Source organism: Cupressus sempervirens, chromosome 10 (assembly GCF_028749045.1).
Source record: "Cupressus sempervirens isolate cs-2001-9-10 chromosome 10, ASM2874904v1, whole genome shotgun sequence".
NCBI classification, from domain to species: Eukaryota; Viridiplantae; Streptophyta; class Pinopsida; order Cupressales; family Cupressaceae; genus Cupressus; species Cupressus sempervirens.
The window spans coordinates 20502205-20526530 of record NC_143127.1 but is presented as its reverse complement, the minus strand read 5'-3'; the positions used below and the strand labels follow the sequence as shown (position 1 = coordinate 20526530).

General features: G+C 38.3%; 1 protein-coding gene across 1 annotated transcript in view; it reads right to left on the bottom strand.

Annotated features, from left to right (window-relative positions):
- The window catches only part of LOC149532366 (phospho-2-dehydro-3-deoxyheptonate aldolase 2, chloroplastic-like), a 57977-nt gene extending 37729 nt beyond the window's left edge, over positions 1–20248 (bottom strand). The window contains exon 1 of the mRNA XM_089804249.1: positions 19251–20248. Coding sequence (XP_089660375.1) covers positions 19251–19730 — 480 coding nt within the window. The 5' untranslated portion in view covers positions 19731–20248. The remainder of the gene's footprint in view (positions 1–19250) is intronic.
- Between the last annotated feature and the right edge of the window lie 4078 nt (positions 20249–24326).

Sequence of the window (24326 nt, the reverse complement as noted above, 5' to 3'; positions counted from 1 at the left end):
CAAGCGTCAGCAATGAGCACACCTAGCAAGCACGTCCACCGTGCTCCACAAGCATCATCGAACACAGGTTCCACCGAGCAAAATATTAACACCAAGCTCCTTTAGCCATCGAGTTCCTCGGGTGAAACTATAACCAAGAACTGCCCCAATAGTAATTGAGCATCACCTCCTTTCAACCGAGTTCTCCAACTCCAAGGTCAAAACCACTTCAACATACAGGATTGCCAACCACCCTAGGATGCTCCTTTAGTAGAATATTAACACTGAGCTCCTTTAGCCATCGAGTTCCTCAGGTGAAACTATAACCAAGAACTACCCCAATAGTAACCGAGCATCACCTCCTTTCAACTGAGTTCTCCAACGCCAAGGTCAAAACCACTTCAACATTTAGGATTGCCAACCACCCTAGGATTGCAATTTTTGTTGTGTCTATTATGGGCAATTACATGCAATGTGTCAAGCTGTGCGAAGAACCTCCTTATAGCAATATCGTGAGAATGCTCGAAATAACAGAATACAAAGTGATAGCAGAACTCAGAATGAATCTACTGATCGCAGGCCACTTCGAGGGGGTAACCTCCTTTGAGCAAGCTCAATACAATAAATTCGTCCGTGTCCATCAAGGGCCTCAACCTATTCTTATATACTGAGTACGATCTAGAAAAGTAATACTACCTATGCATGTGGGATAATAAAATATACTCACGGGACGACTTACAAAGCATATGCGTCCAACAACACTACTCTGACAAAATAAACAGAAGGAACACACAGGTTCCTAACATCCCCTCTCCCTTAGAAAAAAGCTTTGTCCTCAAAGCTTAAGGTGTGGAAATTGTTGTTGAATCTGAAGAAGGGGTTCCCAGGTAGCATCCTCTGGTTGCATGCCATGCCACTGAATCAAGACCTCAGAGATGGAGCGAGAGCGAAGCTGGCGAGTGCGCTGGTCAATGATTGCCACCGGCTCCAGGATAATGGATCCTTCCGTATCCATTTCAGGGAGAGTAGTTTGTGCTCTGACAGTGGTACCCAGAACTTTCTTTAGACAAGAAACATGAAAGACTGGATGAATGCGGGAAGAAGGAGGAAGTTCCAGTTTATAAGCAACTGAACCAATCTTCTGTAGAACCTTATAAGGCCCATAAAATTTTGGGGCCAGCTTATGACGCCCTTTCAGCTTTAGGGAGGATTGTTTGTATGGCTGTAGACGAAGAAAAACCATATCCCCAACTTGAAATGAGCGCTCAGAACGGTGTTGATCTGCTTGCTGTTTCATCCGATTACGGGCCATGTGAAGATTATCCTGTAAGGTACGAAGAATCTGATCCCTGCTGCGGAGAACTATGTCAACTGCCTGGACTGGTGAGCTGTTGGGAGTGTAGGGAAGGAGCACTGGAGGTGCCTGACCATAGACTGCTTCATATGGAGTCATTTTAGAGGCAGTGTGGTAAGAGGTATTGTACCACCATTCAGCTAAAGGGAGCCACTTGGCCCACTGATGTTGCTGTTCGGAAGTGAAGCAACGAAGATAAGTTTCCAAGCATTTATTGACAATTTCAGTTTGACCATCAGTTTGTGGGTGATAGCCCGAACTCATCTTCAGTTTGGTGCCAGTTTTCTAAAGTAGTTCAGTCCAAAAATGACTGGTAAAAGTTGCATCACGATCAGAGACAATGGAAGAAGGGAGTCCATGAAGACGAAATATCTGGTCCATGAAGATTTGTGCAACAGAGGAGGCAGTATAGGGGTGGCTGAGGGCACAAAAATGACTATATTTCGAGAGACGATCAACCACAACCAAGATCACTGTCTTGCCACCAGATTTAGGAAGCCCTTCAATGAAATCCATAGAAATATCAGTCCAAATCCGTGTAGGGATGGGCAATGGTTCGAGCAAGCCAGGAAGGAGGGTCGTTTCACCCTTGTGGCGTTGGCAAGTATCACATTCAGCCACCATCTGTTGAATCATCTGTTTCATCCCTTTCCAAAAGAAGTTTCTCCTTGCTCGCTCATAAGTTTTGAGGAAGCCTGAGTGCCCTGCTGAAGGAGAAGCATGGAGTTCATAAAAAATAGCCTGATGTAGAGCTGGGTTCTGAGGAAGCACTAGCCGACCCTTGTATCGAAGAGAAGCACCATCCCAAGAGTAATGTGGTATAGCAGAAGGATTATTGGCTAGCTGGTGAATGATTTGAGATAAAGAAGAGTCACTGTCATAGCCCTGCTGAACAGACGCTAACCAATTGGGAATGGGCATAGAAATAGCGGAAAGGGAAGCTTGATTATCAAATGTGCGAGAAAGAGCATCTGCCACAATATTCTCCTTACCCTTCTTGTAGGTGATCTCATAATCATACCCCATGAGTTTGCTGACCCATTTCTGTTGTGTAGGAGAGGATACCCGTTGTTCCAGGAAGTATTTCAGACTTTGGTGATCGGTTCTGATGCAAAAATGACTCCCTAAGAGGTATGGCCGCCACTTCTGTACAGCATGCAAAATAGCCATCATTTCTTTTTCATAAGTAGAGAGGGTTAGATTCTTACCAGAGAGGGCTTTGCTAGTGAACGCAATAGGATGGTCATCTTGCAGGAGAACAGCAATCAATCCATTGCCGCAAGCATCACTCTCAATAGTGAAGGGTTTGGAAAAATCTGGCATCGCGAGAACAGGTGTACTGCACATAGCCTGTTTCAGTTGTTCAAATGCAGTCTCAGCAACAGGGGTCCAGGAGAAGGCATCCTTTTTTAACAGAGCTGTCAATGGTGCTGCAATTTTCCCGTAATCTTTGACAAACTTGCGGTAGTAGCCAGTCAACCCCAAAAAACCCCGAAGGCTCTTGAGAGTTTTAGGATGCGGCCAAGTTTTCATGGCATCTATTTTTGTAGGATCCACCCGCACTCCATGGTGTGCAACAATATGCCCGAGATACTCCACTTCCTCCTGGCCAAACACACATTTAGATAGTTTTGCACAGAGTTGATGATCAGAGAGAAGTTGCAAGACAAGCTCCAGATGATGGAGATGCTCAGCCCAAGTTTTGCTATATATGAGGATATCATCAAAGAAGACCAGAATGAATTTTCGGAGGTATGGTCGAAATATGTTATTCATCACTGCCTGAAATGTTGAAGGAGCATTCGTGAGGCCAAAGGGCATGACTAAAAATTCATAGTGACCATCATGTGTGCGGAAGGCAGTTTTAGGTATATCCTCCTCATTAACCCGAATTTGATGATACCCAAAACGAAGATCTAACTTGGAGAAAAAATGAGCCCCATGAAGTTCATCAAGAAGTTCATCAACAACTGGAATGGGAAACTTGTCCTTTATAGTGAGATGATTAAGTGCTCGGAAATCAATGCAGAGTCACCATGACCCATCTTTTTTGCGAACAAGCAGAACTGGAGAAGAAAAGGAACTGGTACTAGGGCGAATAATACCTTGCTTCAGTAAGTCACGGACAAGTATCTCGATTTCGGTCTTCTGATGAAATGGGTAGCGGTAGGGCCTGATGTTGGGTGGAACACTGCCAGGAAGGAGCTGAATACGGTGGTCCTCTGGACGAGAAGGAGGTAATCCCACAGGTTCAGCAAATACACCAGAATACTTGTCCAAAATGTGTTGGAGATCGGCAGGAGTGCTAGAGACTGCTGATGGCTGCATCTGAATGGAATGGAGCTGAGCGATGACACCATGTGAATTCTTCTTAAGAAGTTTTTCCATACGGTGTGAACTGATGATGCTGAGAGACCCTGGTTGTAAGCCTTTCAAAGTGTGTTGGTGCCCCTCGGCTGAAAACTGCATCCAAAGTTCAGCAAAATCCCAAAGAATGGGGCCAAGAGTGCGTAACCATTGGGCACCCAAAACCACATCACAGCCACCTAAGGGTAAGGCAAACATGTCAGAGCGCATGTTATAATCTCCAATAGAGAGACGCACATTGCGACATTTCCCTTTACAAGGTAAAGTGCCCCCATTGGCAATCATGACTTCAAAGCTAGAGCAGGGATGGATAAAGCAATCAGCCTGTTTGGCTATTCGTGGATCAATGAAGTTATGAGTGCTACCAGAATCAATGAGTATAGTAAGAGGGATCTTCTTGAAGAAACCCTGGACCCGCATGGTTTGTGGAGTAGTGACTCCTGCCAAAGCATGGACAGATATCTCTGGTGGAGCTTCTGGTGAAGGAGGTTCAAGCTGGTGAGGCTCAACCTCATCATCCACTGTTTCCTAAGCATCTACATATTCTTCCAGTTCCGGTGGAGAATCCACATCCAAGAGATAGAGCTTTTGCTGAACACATCTATGGCCCCGAGACCATTTCTCATCACAATTATAACAAAGCCCTTTGTCTCGCCTGACTCGCATCTCTGTTTCAGACAAGTGCTTGATCGGAGTAGTTCTGGGAGCTGGTATGACTGGAGGGTTGTGAGAACCTGTATTTCTGAATGGAACAAAATTAGATCTGGAGCGTTGTAGAGCACTAATCTTGTCTTCCGCTAACTTAGCCAACCCAAGGGCTTCCATCATTGTAGTAGGTCGAAACATTTTGACTTCTGAGCGAAGTGCATCCTTCAGACCACTGACAAAACAACTACGGAAGAATTCATCAGACAAGCCCTCTGTGTAATTAGCTAATTTTTCAAACTCTGTCTGGTATTCTCTTACAGTGCCTGTTTGACGCAGTTTAGTGAGTGCTCCTGTGAAATCATCAAAGGAACTAGGGCCAAAGCGCTCCAAAATGAGGGTGCACAATTCTGTCCACGTTGGGCCTACATTAGCCTTGATGTACCAACGGAACCATTGAAGAGCTTCATGTTCCAAATGAAAAGATGCAAGGGGGACTTTGTGGTTATCCAAAGTATTATGCAAGCTGAAATACTGCTCTGCCCTATAGATCCATCCAGTCGGATCAGAACCATCGAAGCGTGGAAAATCAAGCTTTGGTCCACGGAAATTGCCAGAAGAGGACCCAGTATCTCCTGAATGGTTTCGGCTCATGGCTGACTGCTGAAAGTTAAGACCCAGAATTTTGTCATCCAGATCTTGAAGTTTGGTTTTGAGGGATGCAATTTCCTCTTCCATGATTTTTGCTCCTGTACGCGTAACCATAAAGCAAGGTTTTTTTTTTTTTTTTTTTTTTTTTTTTTTTGGAATGGGTAGAAGATGAGAAACAAAAACTTTTTTAGTTACGGCAAACTTGGATTTGGGTAAAACTCATATAGGAAATGGGTGATCGACGGGTGGTGGGAGACTATCTGGGGACAAGGGAAAAAGAAAAATGAGGGTTTCAAGGGTAGGGAGGCGAAATGAGGTGAACAGTCCAAGAGGGATAAGGGAGCAAAATGAGGAATTGAATCTTGTGGCTCAGTTTGGTGGCGATTGGATGAGAGGTGAAAAAGATAGGGCAAACCCTAAAATTAGATAAATGAGGGATTTAGGGCTTTGATATGTAAAATTTGGGGTTGGGTCGCCAAGGAAGGAAGTATGCGAAATGATATTGCAGACGTTCTGCGGAAGTATGAGCAGAAACAGAAAGCAAACAAGGAAGCTACGACTAAAAAACAGAAAAATTTTTACTCTTTTTTTTTTGAACAGTCGACTTAGAAAAATTCACTCACAGACAGAACAACTGAAAAGAGTTATTGCAATAACAAGAGATTAGAAGTGAGAGGAACCTGAAGGCCACGACAGAAAAAAAAATTTGATGTAATTTCCACCCAGCGAGCCCAAGAGAGTGCTCTGATACCAGATGCGAAGAACCTCCTTATAGCAATATCGTGAGAATGCTCGAAATAACAGAATACAAAGTGATAGCAGAACTCAGAATGAATCTACTGATCGCAGGCCACTTCGAGGGGGTAACCTCCTTTGAGCAAGCTCAATACAATAAATTCGTCCGTGTCCATCAAGGGCCTCAACCTATTCTTATATACTGAGTACGATCTAGAAAAGTAACACTACCTATGCATGTGGGATAATAAAATATACTCACGGGACGACTTACAAAGCATATGCGTCCAACAACACTACTCTAACAAAATAAACAGAAGGAACACACAGGTTCCTAACAAGCTGTAAGGCCTTCCCAGTTATGACTAATAAAGCAATTACAATAATAGTTTTGCAAGACTTCACAAGATCCAAATAACTCCTAGCAAGCCCAAATCTGTAACACCACAGCAATCTAGTAGAAACCCCAAGCAAGATCTAAACTTGTGCTCGCAAGCCACCAAGCAATCTTCTTGTTTCCTAAACCCACACCCAACTACTAGCTCTGTTCTTAATGCACAACTCCAGATTCCTTCCTGAACCTCTACTTCTTACATTGACTTTTCCCCATAAAACACTACCCAAACCCTCATTTTATACTTGCACGACTACAAGTCGGCTTGTTACATATAGAACCATCCAAAACCCAAAAAAAATAGCATGCCTTAAGTTGACTTACAACAATCATTAAATGCGCATAGGAGAAAGGACCAAGACCACATATAGGTCCTCACATGTCCCACGATCGATCCACGCTACGCATATTAAATGCACCAAGTTGTCCAATCAAAACTCTCAAGAACATCATCGGTGAGCCAAACCACCAAGTGTCAGTAATGAGCACACCTAGCAAGCACGTCCACCGTGCTCCACAAGCATCATCGAGCACAGGTTCCACCGAGAAGAATATTAACACCGAGCTCCTTTAGCCATTGAGTTCCTCAGGTGAAACTATAACCAAGAACTGCCCCAATAGTAATCGAGCATCACCTCCTTTCAACCAAGTTCTCCAACTCCAAGGTCAAAACCCACTTCAACATACAAGATTACCAACCACCCTAGGATGCTCCTTTAGTAGAATATTAACACCAAACTCCTTTAGCCATCGAGTTCCTTGGGTGAAACTATAACCAAGAACTACCCCAATAGTAACTGAGCATCACCTCCTTTCAACCAAGTTCTCCAACTCCGAGGTCAAAACCACTTCAACATATAGGATTGCCAACCACCCTAGGATTGCAATTTTTGTTGTGTCTATTATGGGCAATTACATGCAATGTGTTACGCTGTAAGGCCTTCCCAATTATGACTAATAAAGCAATTATAGTAATAGTTCTATAAGACTTCACAAGATCCAAATAACTCCTAGCAAGCCCAAATCTGTAACACCACAACAATCTAGTAGAAACCCAAGCAAGATCTAAACTTGTGCTTGCAAGCCACCAAGCAATCTCCTTGTTTCCTAAACCCACACCCAGCTACTAGCTTTGCTCTTAATGCAGAACTCCAGATTCCTTCCTAAACCTCTACTTCTTACATTGACTTTTCCCCATAAAACACTACCCAAACCCTCCTTTTATACTTGCACGACTACAAGTCGCCTTGTTACATATAGAATCATCCAAAACCCAAAAAAACATAGCATGCCTTAAGTCGGCTTACAACAATCATTAAATGCACATAGGAGAAAGGACCAACACCACATATAGGTCCTCACATGTCCCACGATCGATCCACGCTACACACTAAATGCACCAAGTTGTCCAATCAAAACTCTCAAGAACATCATCAGTGAGCCAAACCACCAAGCGTCAGCAATGAGCACACCTAGCAAGCACGTCCACCGTGCTCCACAAAAATCATCAAGCACAGGTTCCACCGAGCAGAATATTAACACCGAGCTCCTTTAGCCATCGAGTTCCTCGGGTGAAACTATAACCAAGAACTGCCCCAATAGTAATCAAGCATCACGTCCTTTCAACTGAGTTCTCCAACTCCAAGGTCAAAACCACTTCAACAAACAAGATTGCCAACGACCCTAGGATGCTCCTGCATCAGACACCCCAAATGCGAAAATATGTTCTTAGTAACTAGAAGAACATCTTTTGGGATTCAGCACATAAACCCCAAACTGGGTTCTTCAAATACATGTCCTCCAAGCCTTCAACTTGTACACTCTTGCCTTTGTTCCACTTCTGTAAATCCTTCCTTGCGACAAACAAATTATTACTCTATCTTTTAACATCCTTCCTCTGTGTACCACAAATCTGTTTTCTACACTGATCTCTAATCCCTTGAGAATCCTTCAACTCAACTCGCCTACCAAAACTCAAGTTCCTCCTATCGAATTCTGCATTCTACAAAGGAATCAGGGAAAACTTTATGCTATCCTTTTCAATAGTAAATACATTCTTGACACAATCATGCACTACCGTGCAATCATACTGCCAAGGTCTACCAAGTAATATGTGAAAACTACTCTGTTGATGTCAGTTTTGTACTACTACATAACATATAGCAATTGAATACTTGACATGGAATACCAAACACTCAATCCCTCTCTTGTAAAGTAAATACTCATGAAGATCATGAGAAAAAAATTCCAATGTTCCTTACACCTATGGATACTAACTCACTTGTGATTTGTTGGTTAATCACGTAGGTGGCCTTACGTTATTCATTCAAGATTATCGAACTCTCATGTTGATGATGATGATGTTTGGCTTTGTGGAGTATATGAATGCCAAATAATGTTGATGGTGATAATGGAGGGTGCATGTTCAAATGACTTATGCTTTCCTAACTTCCTTCTCGATTGAACTCCAACTACTATACTACTTGCTGCCTTACTCCTACTCCTATGAATGGAAAGATTAGCAAACGGACAGGATCGAATCTGATGAAAGCTTACCAGGGGCTCTACCTCCATAGATGCAATGATTCGAGGAAAAAAAAGACTAGATTACCACCCAAGGCTTCCTAACCAATAGCTAGGATGCTAGTGGCCCAATTTATAGATCACTATCAAACATCCGCTAATATCACCATACAACTATCCATCTATTCTTACTCTTAACAACTTTCTTGAAATAAAATCTACTTTAACAACTTCAATGAAATTTAAGTCTAACTATTGGAAGTAGAAACCATGCAATAACACCAAGTGTTCTTATCACCATGCAAGTTACAACAATGATAAAAGAAGCAATTTTGGTATTATCTTAAGCAACAATTTTCTTCAACCCTTTTAACTTTAACTATTGGAAGTAGAAACCATGCAATAACACCAAGTGTTCTTAATCACCATGCAGGACACAACAATGATAAAAAAACAATTTTGGTATTATCTAAGCAACAATTTTCTTCAACCCTTTACAAATGAGAGCAAATGGCCTTATATAGGGGCCAAAATTACAACCAATGGTAGATATTAAGAGGCAAAACCGACGATCTAGATCAAATCCCAAAAACCCTAATTAGGGTTACCACCCCATTGGCCAATGAGAAGGCGCCACCTCATCAATGGACCAATGAAAAAAAAGAAAAAGTGGCAACCAATGAGAAGGCACCAAAATGGTAGCCAATGAGAATCAGACACCTATCCTACCCAAGAAGAAGGAGAAATTTCCACTTGGGCTTACATCAAATGATCTTCTAATATAATTCTACCCTTTTCTTTCATCTTTTTAGCCAAGGCAATGAACTTGGCTAGCTTGTCGTTGACTTCCTTCATGGGAGGGCAAAGTGTGTGCTTCATCTTGACCTCAGTCGAATTCATCATGTTTCTTGCTGCTTGCAGTGTCTTCTCATGGTCCTCATACTCTTTCACATATCGAATAAAGGCATTGAGGGAGGCAAGGGTGCCCAAATGTTTCTTCTTGATGGCAACCTTCCCCAACTCATCCAGTCTCAATCCAAATTTTGTCTCATCCACTGTATCATAATCTTCTCTTAGCACATTTTCATCATCTTCCAGTTGATTGGGAATATCAAGGCCTCTCCATCTGATTGCCCTCATCATGCCCACTGACAATTTTGAGAAAGCTAGCATCCTCACGTGAAAGTCATCTTGTGCATTGGCCCAAAAATATTCTATAGTAGGAATATGTTTGAATGTGTTTTCGTGAGATGCCTTGATAAGACCATTACGATCGAATCCTTGTCTTGCTCTATACCATCCTAGATGATATCACTCTAATTCTTTCTCTGCAATTGCAAAGGCAACAGGATTGGGGCAAGTATCATTGCCTATTCCAAATGAAAAGGTAATCCCTGTCTCACCTTTAAGTTTCATCATTTTGTCATAATGTCAAGTTGCCTAGCCAACTCCATCAAAACTATCTTGTCGGGTGGGTACCTCGGAAGTCTCTTGGGACAAATTGTACTTCCTGCTACTCTAACATATGTAAATTGTGGAAATTGGATGAACCAACTCCCATACTACTTAACTTTTACTTCCACTTCCGATGAGAACCTTCTAGCAAGTGTCCCTTGTAATATCTTTGTTGTCTTCATGGCAAAGGCATCATAAAACATCTTATAATCTTTGGTGTTTTGCAAAACAAGCTATGGATAGCACTCATGTACCAAACATTGCCCCGACCCATTGCCAATCACTCCTAAGGCCTTAAGTCTAGAATTTTCATATAGTCTCGCAATCAGATAGAAAAGATAGGATCCCATGTAGAATTGCTTTTGATTTTGTATTGTCCTTAGTTTCAACTCTAGATTTTCACTTCTAATTCTAGCCCAATCAAATTTTCTCTTTCCATTTTCAATTTCATCAATAAAGTAGTACATCTAGTTCTCAAATTGTATACCCTGAGCCATGCCCATGATTCGGCTAGGAAGCGCAATAAAATCATCGTACTCTGGGTTGAAATATGACTTGGTGAGCTTTAACAATTTGGTAACTCCCTTCTTGCCTTTGTGCAACCAATTCTGCTTTAAATGAATGAAGTAGGCCTCCTAATTATCCTAAAATAACTTGGTCGCCTGATCCATCATTACCACTATCACGCCTTTATGCTAGGGAATATTGAACATTTCTTCTCCCACTTGTCCACTGATGTTAGCCAACACTCTCTTCCTTTCATCAAAAATGATAGACTTGGTAACAATATCAGACCGGGACGCACACTCCATTATCAATTCTAGACAAGGCAAGGTAGGAGGAAGAGCCGCCACATGTACAATTTCACTCTTATAGATCTTCTTCGCCATGGGGGATTGTCCTCCCTTCAGTCTATCCTTCAATAGTATCTTGTTCACTGACCGATATTGGTGTCACTTATTCGCCTCACTTTCGAGAAGAAGGTGATATTAGGTATCATGTCTTCCTTGTTTTTTTTGGTATTCGTTCCCTTTGGGTTCTTGCTTACACTAAAATCTACCATCCTAAACACTTATTTCTACCCCTTCGTTCTAAATGATATGGACTACACTTATCAATCTCCAACCATCTTTCTATTGATGGAATCTAGCTTATTTCTGTCTCTCCAAATCCTATCTCTACACTTATCAATCTCCAACCTTCTTTCTTAAGGGTGGGACTACCACTTATTTCTACCTCTTCGTTACCTTAGAATGGACTACACTTATATCTCCCAACTTCAATCCTAGGGTGGTCTAGCTTATTCATGCTTCTCCAAGTGTCCTATCATGAAATCTACACTTATATCTTCCAACTTTACTCTATCAATGGAAATGATGAAGAGGTGGATGAAAAGTGCAAGAAGAAGATAAGGGAAACGAACCAAGCAAGAACAAGGAATAGAATCCGCTTTTAAAACCAATCTTTACCTCTAAAAATGAATAGAATTTTACCTTAAATTTTTCTTTACCAATAACTAGGCCCTCTTCAAGTTCGGATCAGATCTTGGAAATTTCAATCCTCCTTGCAAATAATAATGCCCTAGCAAAAATCAAAATTCACCAACCTTGCAAAATTTTCCCATTTCACTGAATTAGACCTTAAATCACATTGCCTTTTCACCAAATAAAAATCGCCTAATTCTAGAAGGAGAAATCGTTGTCAAAGATGGAGAAATCAGACTTTAAAAAAATTGCCCAAGCAGGAAAAAAACATATCTGCTCCAAAAATCGTCCTAGGGCAGAAATTTGCCCAAGCAAGAAGGAGAAAAAATGTTGTCAAGAAATGGAGAATCTACCCCAAAAATCGCCCAAGAAAAATTCGCTTCTTCTAGAAGAAAGTTGCACATCCAAAGAGGAGGCAAAAAGGAATGAGGAAATAAGAGGGGGAGGTGGGGGAGCCCCTCTTATACCAAACTTTTTGCCTCTCCAAGTGGGCCGACCTGCCTGGAGGGAAAACAAAATTAAGTTAGTCTCTTAATTAATGGCCCAAATTTAAATGCAACATTAAAATTACTTAGCCCTATAGTGAAAATGGCCCATTTAATTGCAAGTTTTGATCAAAAATTGCAAAATAGAAACAAGGTAAGCCTAGGAGATGTCAAAATTTTAATTTAATAACGTTTTGGCAATTAAAATATCATTAGAATCAAATTTAGCAAGCCAAAATCAATTTTCAATTTCAAATTACCAATTTCCTTTAACATTTCTAAAATCATCTAGGCAAAATTTCAACCAAATTAACGAGATTTTGCAATTTAATCCCATTTCAATTTTGCAATACGATTACAATTTTTTAACTAAATAAATCCTTTCCCTAGCAATCGAAACTCAAACTCCAATTCCAATTTCACTATCAAAAATTTCCTTTTTCACCACAAAATTCAAGATTTTCCGAAATGACTAAATCTAAAAAATTTCATTCTAAAAATGCTCTAGCTTATACAATTATATCAACTTTTCAAAAAAAAATCTAAGTCCAAAATTTGCAAATTTATCTTGCCAAATATCGTTCTAACCATTAATAAAATGTTGTTTTTGAAAACTATTTGGCCTAAAGATAAAATTACATGTTTCGAAAAATCAAGTTTTGCATCGGGTGAAAACAAATCAAATCCCTTTCTGGCCCGAAGGCATCCAAAATGTAAAATTTTCAAATTGAAAACCTCTGGACAATTCCGAAAAATTTGCTAAGGCAACCGAAAAAAAGGGGGTCCCCAAAATTTTTTGGGGCGATAGTGTGAAAACCTCACAACATTCTCATGTCCACAATATCACACAACCCCTGATCCACATACTGCCCAATTTGAAAATTAACAAGACATTGCTCCCTCGCTTTCAAAGCATGTTCATATTGTAACTAACTAATCCTATAAGGATGAGGACTAAACCATCTCCTCAACAAATAGGTTATTAGTACTACCACCATCCACAATCACATTCCAACATTTACCTCCAAACTTGCATCGAGTCCTAAACAAATTTCTCCTTTAACAACATTCCCGCATCCACTTACCAAACAATACTCGCTGAACCAAAAAACTGTCTTCCACCTCAGGCTCATTCACCGAGTCTTCATTCTCATTTACCGTAGTAGCTCTTTTATCACCAACTTTCCTATCAACATTGGGACATTCAAAAGATTTGTCCTTCTTCACCACACCTAAAACAAGTACCCTTAAATCTACCTCTACCTGTTCTTCTCCTCGGTTTAATAGGTTTAGGTTCATCTTCAACAATCTATTTATCCATCACTGAGTGATCATGCTTCTCCTTCCCTTGAGAATTACCTTGATGTCTTCTCTTCAACTTATCTTCTTTCAAAGCATACTGATAAGCATCCTCAACTAACTCAATCTTCAGCATACCAATCTCATCCTAAATATTGAATCTCAAACCATTAACATATCTAGCCACCTTTTCCTTAGAAACTTCTCTATGTCCAGACCAAATTGTTAACTTGTGAAACTCTTCGATATAATCCTTTATAGTAATTTCCTTCTGCTTCAGATTCTACAATCTCTTAAACAACTCAAGTTCATAATCAGCAGGAATGAACTTTGAATTCAATTTAGTCACCATCAACCTCCACCTAGTGATTTTCATTTCACCTTCTTCTCTATCTCGTTGTAATTCTTTCCACCATAAAGCAGCATGTCCTTTCAACTTAGTTTGTGCCAACCTCACTCGGAGCGAGTCACCGCTATCCTCTAACTCAAAGTAGTCTTCTAATTCACCAATCCAATCAATCAAGTCTTCACGATTCAAAGTACCTGAGAAATTAGAAACATCCATCTTATGCCTCAACTTCAACCAAGCTTCAGATCTATCCAATCGACCAGTTTTGTCTTCCATAGATCTCTCCATTTGATCAGTTCTCACCACTAGATCCAACAACCTCAAAGTCTTCAACAGCTTCCTCATAACCATCTTCCGTACCTACCTTCCTCGGTACACCATTTATAGCTCGCGTGATCTCAACGACCATATCATTCTTCATCGACTCCATCTTAGATCTAGAATCTGATCTAACATTCTCTAAAATTGTAATCTCTACAGCATCACAGAGATCTACAATCGCCCTAGGGTCCAATCTTCTCGAAGGCATCTTCCAATATCTTTGAAAACACTATGCAAAAAAATCACCAACCAAATCAAACCTTCACTCTCATACCTCTGATGTAGTGCAAGGCCGAGTGAACCCCCAATGGAGGTGACCAAGCCCCTAGCAAACAACCACACACCGGAAACACAAGTGTTACATCCCATATTTTTGCTATATTATATAATATTCTAGTTGTTGGAAAAATTCATGTGAAATCAGTTGTTAGATAATTCCGTTGGAAATAACCGATCTTGTAAAATTGGTTATAATAATAATGATATTGTTGAGATATTTGATCCATGTGAAATGGTATAGCGATTATTAGTTGATATATCACGTGAATGTTAGTTAACCGTTAAGATGAAATTAGAAGAATGAATATCATAGAAATTTAGAATGATTATGTGATGTATTTTATTTTTAAAAATCTTGGAATATGTTATTACTGGGAACCATTTCTATTTTGCAAGAGTATGACAACAAAGGGGAAGCATTGTCAAAATGAGTTAGGAAGGGGATATCCAAATCCATTGTCAGAATAACAGGTATGAACTTAACCACCTAGACCAAGGATTTGAACAGCTAGACAACCAAGGAAGTACAAGGATTACCATGAGCTATTAGGTTAAAACAATTGAAAAGAAGAATTAAAGGTAACTTAAGCAAGATTAATACCTTTTCCATTTTCCTCACTTTATGCAAGCCGACATACCTTGGTATAAAAATATCTGTCTATACTCATACTTGTGTGGGTATGAACTATGTACGTATACACAAACACACGCATGCATGCGTGCATGTGTGTGTGTGTGTGTGTGTGTGTGTGTGAAATAATCATTAGCATACGCATATATGTATGTATGTATGTGTATATATATATCATAAGACTCAAGCAAGCATGAATATATGGTAGGTGATATTCTTATACCAAGATATGTTTAGCACCTTGCTTTTATAATCTTTTCTTTGGCATGGATATGGACTTTATTTAATTTTGCTTGATCAACCTTATTTCCACCTTATGATATCGGGTTAATAGTTTTATATATTATTATTCTTTGTCCTTTTTGAATTTTCAACAGAAAGCAGCCTTGCAACGTTTACACCACGTGTATCTTGATTTAACTAAACCCATGTGGGAGGCCTTACCATCTTGGCTGATACAAGTTTATATCATGTTTAATGATCCTTGCAGGATAGACTCTTTTCTTGATAATATTCATTGTTCTCTCTCTCCATTCTTCTGCAACATATCCAAGCATTGAGTGAGTTCTGCACTGCCATATAATATTAATGCAATTGGAGTCATTTGCTAGAGCCGAAGCTCGCAAGTTCAGGCTGTGAATTGTTTATCGACCCAATCAAAAGTCTTAGAGCCGAGTTGTTTTTCTATCACCAAATACTTCAAACCGAAACCAGGTCATGTTTTTTAAATCAGGTCATGCATTTAAATTTCCTTGTATTTATCATGCCATGTCTTGTATATGTGATGCGTCAGGATTATCAATCTCGATTATTACTTCAATACTTGTAGCAAGGTTCAAAGCTGCACATGTTTGTTGATCTAAAATAATCTTAAGCTGATCTACTTGTGCATTCGGTCATTGCTATATTGTGTTAAGAAATTTTATTAATAAAAGATCTGAGCAAGGAGTTCCATACAGAGGCATAGCTGATATGTCCCTGAGATGGAATACTCTCTTTTGCAAAATCAAAACAGAATTAAAAATATACTATCTTATGATGCCATAGGCAGATAAAGGCATGATACATGGTAAACGAATAAGAAATCATGAATCGTGAGAATTCCTCCAAGTATTAAGTACCATAATGGTCAAGCTTAGGAAGGAAAGAATGGAAAACCCTGCAGTAAAAGGGAACAAACAAATCAGTAATATTACCTTAAAAAACAGAACTTAAAAATGAAAGCTCATGGTAATCCATTTGTATTTTTCTTGTTGTCAAGTTGAGCGGTGGGTGATCGAGCACATGAGACCATTCAAAATTCTTGGCCAAGGTAGTTAATGGCATTTGCCACCATGGTCACCCGAGGTCGGGGTGCTAGCAAATGTAAGATAGGCTAGTTGGAATGTGTCCACAATCTTGACAGTTGATTAGTCAACACTTTAACACTAGGATGCTCAGTGACTAGATAAGGATGTCCCAAGCCAACTCCCAGGGTAGGGAGGGTTTTTCTCATTGAAGATTGTGAGGGGTCCACGGTGGGGAGGTCAAGCCCATGGAAATGCTTCTCCTCTCTTCCAAATGCCAAGACTTGCACCACTATGTTTCATCTATTGCTTTTACACTAGTAATCTTTTTGTTTAAGTTTCATTTGTACTTCCTTGTTAAAATATGTTGTTTATCCTTAGAGTATTTTATGTTGGAAATGGTAATTAATAATTGAATGTCATACAAACTAATGGTTAAATGTTTGTTATTTCTTATTTATATGCAAATTCAAAATGTAGTAGATCATATTTTCCTTTCCATGTGAAGTAGTTGAGTAATTGTTTTAACTGTATCTCTTTTTATTCAATTAAGAATTAGATCTGTTATCTTTACTTAAGAATTAATTACATTCTAAAATTTTAATATGCTACAAGATACAAGATCTGATAGATTATCCAACTATTTTTTCATTAACAACTGATTACATGCAATGTGTTGGCCTGTAAGGCCTTCCCCATTAACAGTTCAGCAAGACCTTACAAGATTCAGATTACTCCTAACTAGCCCAGATTTGTAAAACTACAACAATCTGATAGAAACCCCAAGAAATCTCCTTGTTTCCTAAGCCCACACTCAACTACTAGATTTGCTCTAAATGCGCAACTCCAGACTCCTTCCTAAATCTTTGTTTCTCCTTACATTGACTTTCCCCCTAAAACACAACCCAAACCCTCCTTTTATACTTGCACGGCCACAAGTTGGCCTGTTACAATAGAACCATCCAAAAACCCAGATAAACATAACATGCCTCAAATCAGCTTACAAAAATCATTCAATGCTCATAGGAGAAAGGACCAAGACCACAAATAGGTCCTCACATGTCCCACGATTGATCCATGTCACGACCACACGCTACACATATTAAATGCACCAAGTCGGCCTATCAAAACTCTCAAGAACATAATTTGATGAGCCAAATCATTGAACGTCAGCAACTATCATTGAGCAAGCCAAGTATACACTAAGCACACCTAGCAAGCATGTCCACTGAGCTCCACAAGCATCACCGAGCACATGTTCCACCGAGCAGGATATTAACTGAGCACCACAAGGATCACCAAGCTCCTTCAGTCACTGAGTTCTTCGGGTGAAACTATAACCAGGAACTACCCCAATAGTAACCCATCACCTCCATTCAACCGAGCTTTCCAACTCCAAGGTCAAAACCACTTCAACATACAGGATTGCCAACTACCCTAGGATGCTCCTGCATCAGGTTTTCTCCTTTATATAGGAAAATAAGGCTCTGTTTTAGGTAGGATCTATAGGGGCTGTGAAAAGGAGATGAGCATTTTCACCATGTGTTTTTTTTGTAATCAGTTGTTATTTTCTGTTCAGTGAAATACAATGCAGAGTTTAGTTTTGTTTGTTTGATTTCTATGTTTTCCCGTACAGCATGGGAACATTATCTCCATTTTGTGTCTTTATATATATAATCTCTTGGTTCTTTTTTACAGCTGAGGTGCAGGCGCAGAGGCATTTATCTGCATCACGTTGGTTTTTACCAAATTTATGACACAATTCTAAACGAATAAATGCTTCTTACAGTTAAATGAACTACAAATGATTTATAAATGCACAGATTTCAAAGCATTATTGACCAGATTGTTATCACATGAGCAAAATTAAGTGAGCTGAAAACAAAACTGTGGATATTATGATATATATTTACACATATACTAATACAGACATATGTGTACGAATATGTAAATATTTTATGCTTGTAAACACTTCTGTTTTATAAGTTTTTCAGTAATATATAAAATTACACCCTTTCACTGAACAGATGAGTTTGTTTTCTATATATTTTATATCCCACATTTCAAACTCATAATATGTTCCCTATAACTGACTCAACTAAAACTCTTATTTGACACATGTACTTAAGAGGAGTGTAGCATATATGAAAAAATCGTGTATGCATGGTATATACATGTATTCTCACTTATACAAAGACAAGTTTGTCTGTGTCGAACATTAAATTGGTTCTATTTGCTTCATGTCAATTTCCTTTCACAAATGAACGAGATTTTGCTCTCAATTTGTTTCCAACATACCAAAGAATGATGTGTTTTAATAGAAAATTCTGGATACAACTAAGTCAAAGTATTCTCACTCGCAGAATTCTTTCATGCACTTCTATCCACAATTCTCTACCGAAATGTGGGGCTAGGAATGCAATCTCAAAACTTGAATACCGTGCTCCTTACAAATGGAAATTATCTCAGAGAGAGGGAGAATGAGCATAGTGGTAAGCATAGTGGTACCCACAATCGACCACAGGAAAATTATCTCTCACAAACCCATATATCATAACATCACCAACATGATTGTAAGAATTGAGAAGTTCATGTGCATGTGTGCGTTTGTAGAGCCTTTAGTACAAAAATAATTCACAGCTCCATAAAATCTCTGTTATCCACATAATTCACAGCATCATCAATGGGTGAGCCATAGATTTTATACATGTGCCCTTATTGATGATGATCTGCAATATATACGATAGATCTGTACCAGAGATATGAAAAAGGATGCACACAGGGGCTCCTCTTATACACCAACCAAAGTAGTGACTTACAATATATACAATCACTTCTCCAAACCCTTCTTCAATGTATAGTAAGCCCACTTACACATTTGAAAACATTAAAACAAAAGCACCCATCATAGCACCATCGATATGAAACGTCGGAGCATATGTCTGTTGATGCAACATGCAATTCAGCGGCTAACTAGGTATATGAAAAAAATAAAATTGGTACCAAGGAATACCTTGACGACAGGCATTTGGCTTCCAAACATGAGAACCACAGCCATTTGCAGAAGAACCCTGAAAGTATCTCTGATGTTGTTTGCATTGAATTCCTTGAAACTTTCAGCACAGTCACCTCCCTGCAAAAGGAAGGCGTTCCCCAGTGCTGCTTCTCCCAGCATTTCCTCCAATTTCCTGGCCTCCCCTGCAAAAACCAGAGGAGGAAAGGCCTCCAACATTTTCAAGACAGAGTGGAGCTCTTCCGTGTTCCCGTAACTGGGTTGCTGCAGGGCTTTCTTGGATCTCCAACTGCCTGGATTCCAGTCGGGCAGGAGACCTGGAGAAGAGGAGGTTTTAACAGACTTTTGCTCTGCTTCAACTTTCAAACACTGTTTCTTCCTGTTCTTATTTTGATGATGGAAAAATGGGGGTAAGGTGTTTGAATTGCATGGAAGGGGCTTGTTTGTTAAGAAGGCAGGTTGGGGGCATATAAGTGCCATCAGGGTTTGCTGGAGAGATTCGTTTTCAGAGATATCAGAGTTATATGGAATACAATTGACAGAAACGCAAACAAGAACTTTTAAGGATGCAGGACAGTCTGAAGGTGACGAGAAATAAAAGAAGCTCTCACGTAGCAGTTTCGCATGAACTTGATTAAAAGCAAATAAAAAACATAATGTGTCATTGTACGATATACTAGGTAGATAACAACAGAAAGGAGTTGGATCCTACAAAATTCTTAGTCTGAATTGTAGAGGATAAGAAGATACGACCAGAAAAATAGTATTCAAGTGACAACCAAAGGCTTCAGATCAAACTCATGAAATAGTAGGGCTAGGAACGTCTTTAGGAACGAGTTTTCAACACTGTTGACCAAACAAAACCTGCCACACTATCCTGACATGTCCACCCTAGTCCTGGCAAGTTCTGACACTGTTCCACAAAGTGACTTTAGCAATTCCACATGTCAACAAAGTGCTTCCCTGTATTTGTTAAAGTTTGTTTATCTCCATATTGTGAGAAAGTGCCTATCGTAGATCATCTTTAATCTGATGATGGATGAAACATGGACCACCCTCTGCCTGCATTGTCAGAGCTTGACCAATGAAGTTCCTCTCCTATGCCAGCATCACCTCATCACATTTCTTTGTCTATGGCCCACGAGGAGTTCAAAACCCACACGACCCATGGCAGCGAGGCACTTTCCTACATTCTGACATATTCTGACAAATCTGAGAATGTGGAAAAGCGCCCCTTGTTGATCTTTGCAAGATCTGACGACAGATAAAATACGAGCCCACAGAAATATAAAAAATCACAGCCAAACAACATAACATAAGGTTTTTAGAATAAAAGTATTTTTGTGCTCCATTTTATTTAAATTTTCAAATATGAACATTACAACGTTTGAATTCAAATATGACAATTTTGGTGGGAAGACATTTTTGGTTAACAATAACCTCTAGAAATTTTCCCACCTTCACATTCTTAATATCCAATAACAACTTTATAGCCCTTTCAATATACTTGTAGATCTAGGAACAAGCTAGACTTTGTGCAGTGCAATGCAAAATTGGTACTAATTCCAGAAAATCATGTTGCAATTGTAGTTATGATTTATCCCTCATTTTAATCGCAATTTAAATAGAGCTTTTTATATAATAAAATGTGCATTGCAAAGATCATTTAATTAGATGAGGGAGACAGATACACAGAAAGCCTTCTGGATAGTACAATATAATGTTGAAGCAGGAATTATTCACATTGATAGTGCGCTATAAGCTGCTTTGCGTACTTAATCTTGAGACAAGTTCAAAACTCAAAACCTTTTCTTAAGTACTTATAAATTTCCTGCACCACTTTAAAAAAGTTTTATTTTCTAGATTTCCTTCTCAGACTGTAAAGAAATGTAATGTGAGGAAACTTTATTGGGTAGAATCAAATATTTTGATTGTTCTGCCACAATTTTCCTTCATGTTGGGCAACCTTGAGCAGAAAAATCAATTTTATAAGTTTAGAAGCATTGTCAATAATAAGGTGGAAGTATTTCCTAGAGTCTTATAGAATGAAGGAAACTTTACTATTTTTTTAATAATACTATTGTTATTATCTTTTAGTTGAAAAAATAATAAAACCTTGATAAAAATAAGAGTGGTCAATTAGAAAAGATAAATTAATAGTTAGAAAATAATTTAGAAATTAAAGAATACAAAATCTATTGTTAAACACCTTTAGAACTTCTACATTCTTAATTGTATTAACTAATTGAACAAGAGGCAAACAAAAAGTAGGGACTATTCCATGTTCCCATACAGCTACTTAAGTGTGCTTTGTGATTAAATTTAAGCAACTATAGTTTTCCTATGGCATTTCCAAATCACGAGAAGGGGATAATTTAGGATTTTTGTGGAGTGGCCACAACTTAAAATTAAAAATTAAGCATTGAAAAAAGGGGGGGCTCGAATAAGGAGTCGCTGCTTATTGAAAAAAATACCAGATGACCCCACAAAATATTTTCCCTCTCATTTATCTCTCCTATTTTTCTCAATACATTTTTCTACAAGATTTATTATCTGAATTTTATTTAGAAATTCTATTTAAATCTATCAAAAAAAAACCAACAACAAAAATTAATAAGCATGGGGCTAGCCACTCCACCAATTGTTGCTAGAAATGTTGAACAGTGGCTGCTAGCCAAAATAAGCTTAGTAGTCACATCGAGACCTACCCTAAGAATTCATTCTAGTTTTTGTTTTTTTTCTTCTTCTTCTGGTAATCAATTACATTAGATTGTATCATTCTCACGTTCCTTTGTTCTTCATGGCACCCATTGTCCTTATTAGTCCATGCCTATCTATAGGCATGTAACTAATGGTCTTAATGGTGGTCACAATTAATTTTTACAATAGTTTTTAGTGAGTTTATAAAGTAATATAAAAATTGGTTTATTAGTCCCAGTCAGGCCTAAGACTATAGTTTTCAGTTGCAATTCTAACATTAGTTTGTCTCTAGAGAATTGTGCAACATTTCTTAAACCTATAATCTAGAGAAATTCCATATTAAAATTATATTAAAAATTTTAATTTCATTTTTTCAATTGGTTGCTGACATTTTTCTTGGTAGTCTTTTCTTTTTCTTCTTCAAAATATAAGGAAAATATAGGTAGATAGTTACAAGCTTATGCAAAATAAATTAATTTTATAGTAAATGTCACTCATAAATGATGTGTTGTTATTAAATAAGATAGGTGGTTTGCATGACAATATAGATGGAATTTTTCTATTCAATTTTCATACTCTAAAAATGTGTCAATGGAGAAATGTGAATTTTCTATATATTACATGAAAAAAAATGATTGCCTATTATGTGAAAATGTTGACTCAAAAAGTGCAAGGTTGCGAGAACAAGCATAAGAAGTTGCAAAACCTTGTGGTGGACGGACAATTATGATTTTTTATGATTGTCATGACAAAATTTGAACCATTTTTTTTTCATGTTGATTGAACATTCTCACTGTATTTTGGATGAATTCATTACAAGACTTTTTTTTCTCTAGATGAATTTAGTGTTGATTTATGGAGTAAACTAGATACTAAGAGGGGGGTGAATCAGAATCTATAACAATTTATATCTTTTCACAAATTCATCCATATCCAATAATAGCTTATGCATGTAATATAATAAATGTAACTTGTTGTAACATGTAAATTACTTCAATCACATGCATGGAAGTAATAACACATAACACAATATTTGTTACCAAAAAATCCTCCAAGGTGAAGGTAAAACTGGAGTGGGGATGACACCCATGAAAAATCTTCACTACTGCAATAATAAAGTTAACCAATTAAGTTAACAATGTTTGACCATAATATATGATCTAGTATGTGAGGAATCTGTCCTGTTAAAGACTTAAGAAAATGTTAGGTTTCACCTGGTTAGAGGATTTGACACTTACAACTAAGTAAGGACTATGTTAGGAAATTTACATAGATTTGTTAAGACCACTTTGTTAAGAGATTTACCCTGATTCAAGTCTATTAAAAGTAAATTAGTACCTAACTCTCAGTTTGCTCTACAAGCTTATTTCAAGTCTTCTCCTTACTAACTAATCCTCTCATATGATCTAATACTCTCGTCTTTCCCTTCCACTTTCATTACTTATGAATAAGTCACTTGTTCTATTAGAAAACAATAGAACCCCTTGAATGACTTCTAATTTTCATCTTTGATCTTCATATGCTTGTGTATGACCACTTTTTAGCTCTCACATCCTCTCAATCTAGATTAAGATCATTGCTTTATAAAGATTCCATGAAGAGCCTTCTAGATGTTTCCATGTTTTGTCTCTTCATCCTGATTGTTGAACATACACATGGGGATATGTGATCCACACCATGTAAATATTCTGTAAAACAAGTATTAAATGTTCTATAACAACATCTTCAAAACTTAAATATACCTTCCAAGTCTGTTTGATAATCATTTTTCCTAAAACTCTATTTCATTCCTAACTTTTATATAAACTTTGCATTTCTTGGTCTCTACTATTACTAGTGTTTGGCATTGTTGTTTATCAACTTTTGTTAACTTCCTAATGCTCAACATATATTGTGCTCTAACACATATTATATCACTCGATACTAATATACTTGAAATTATACTCGATCGCTAATAACTTGCTCAGTCACTAAATGAGCTCGATCCATATACCATACTTAACTTCTTTACAATTGCTTGGTACATACTAGCTTATGTACATGACTTGACCTACATAAAGTAGCTTAGTCACAGTGATGATTGTTTGACTTTGCCTTGTAAATGACTAAGTGATTCACACTAATAGACAATAAAGATTAGAGATACCAACAATCTCCCCCTTTGAAATTAGTGGAAAAAAATACTTTGTCATATCAATACAAAAATGAATGAGTTTCCTAGAATAAGCTCACCCCCTAAGTCCTATGACTTGTGAAAAATGAATACAAAAATTCATTGCAACCTTTATTCATTACTTGTAAATGATGCTCCTTCTATATACTCTTCTCCCTTATATACATTTCCCTCTTGTTTTTGAACACTTGGCATCATTGTTG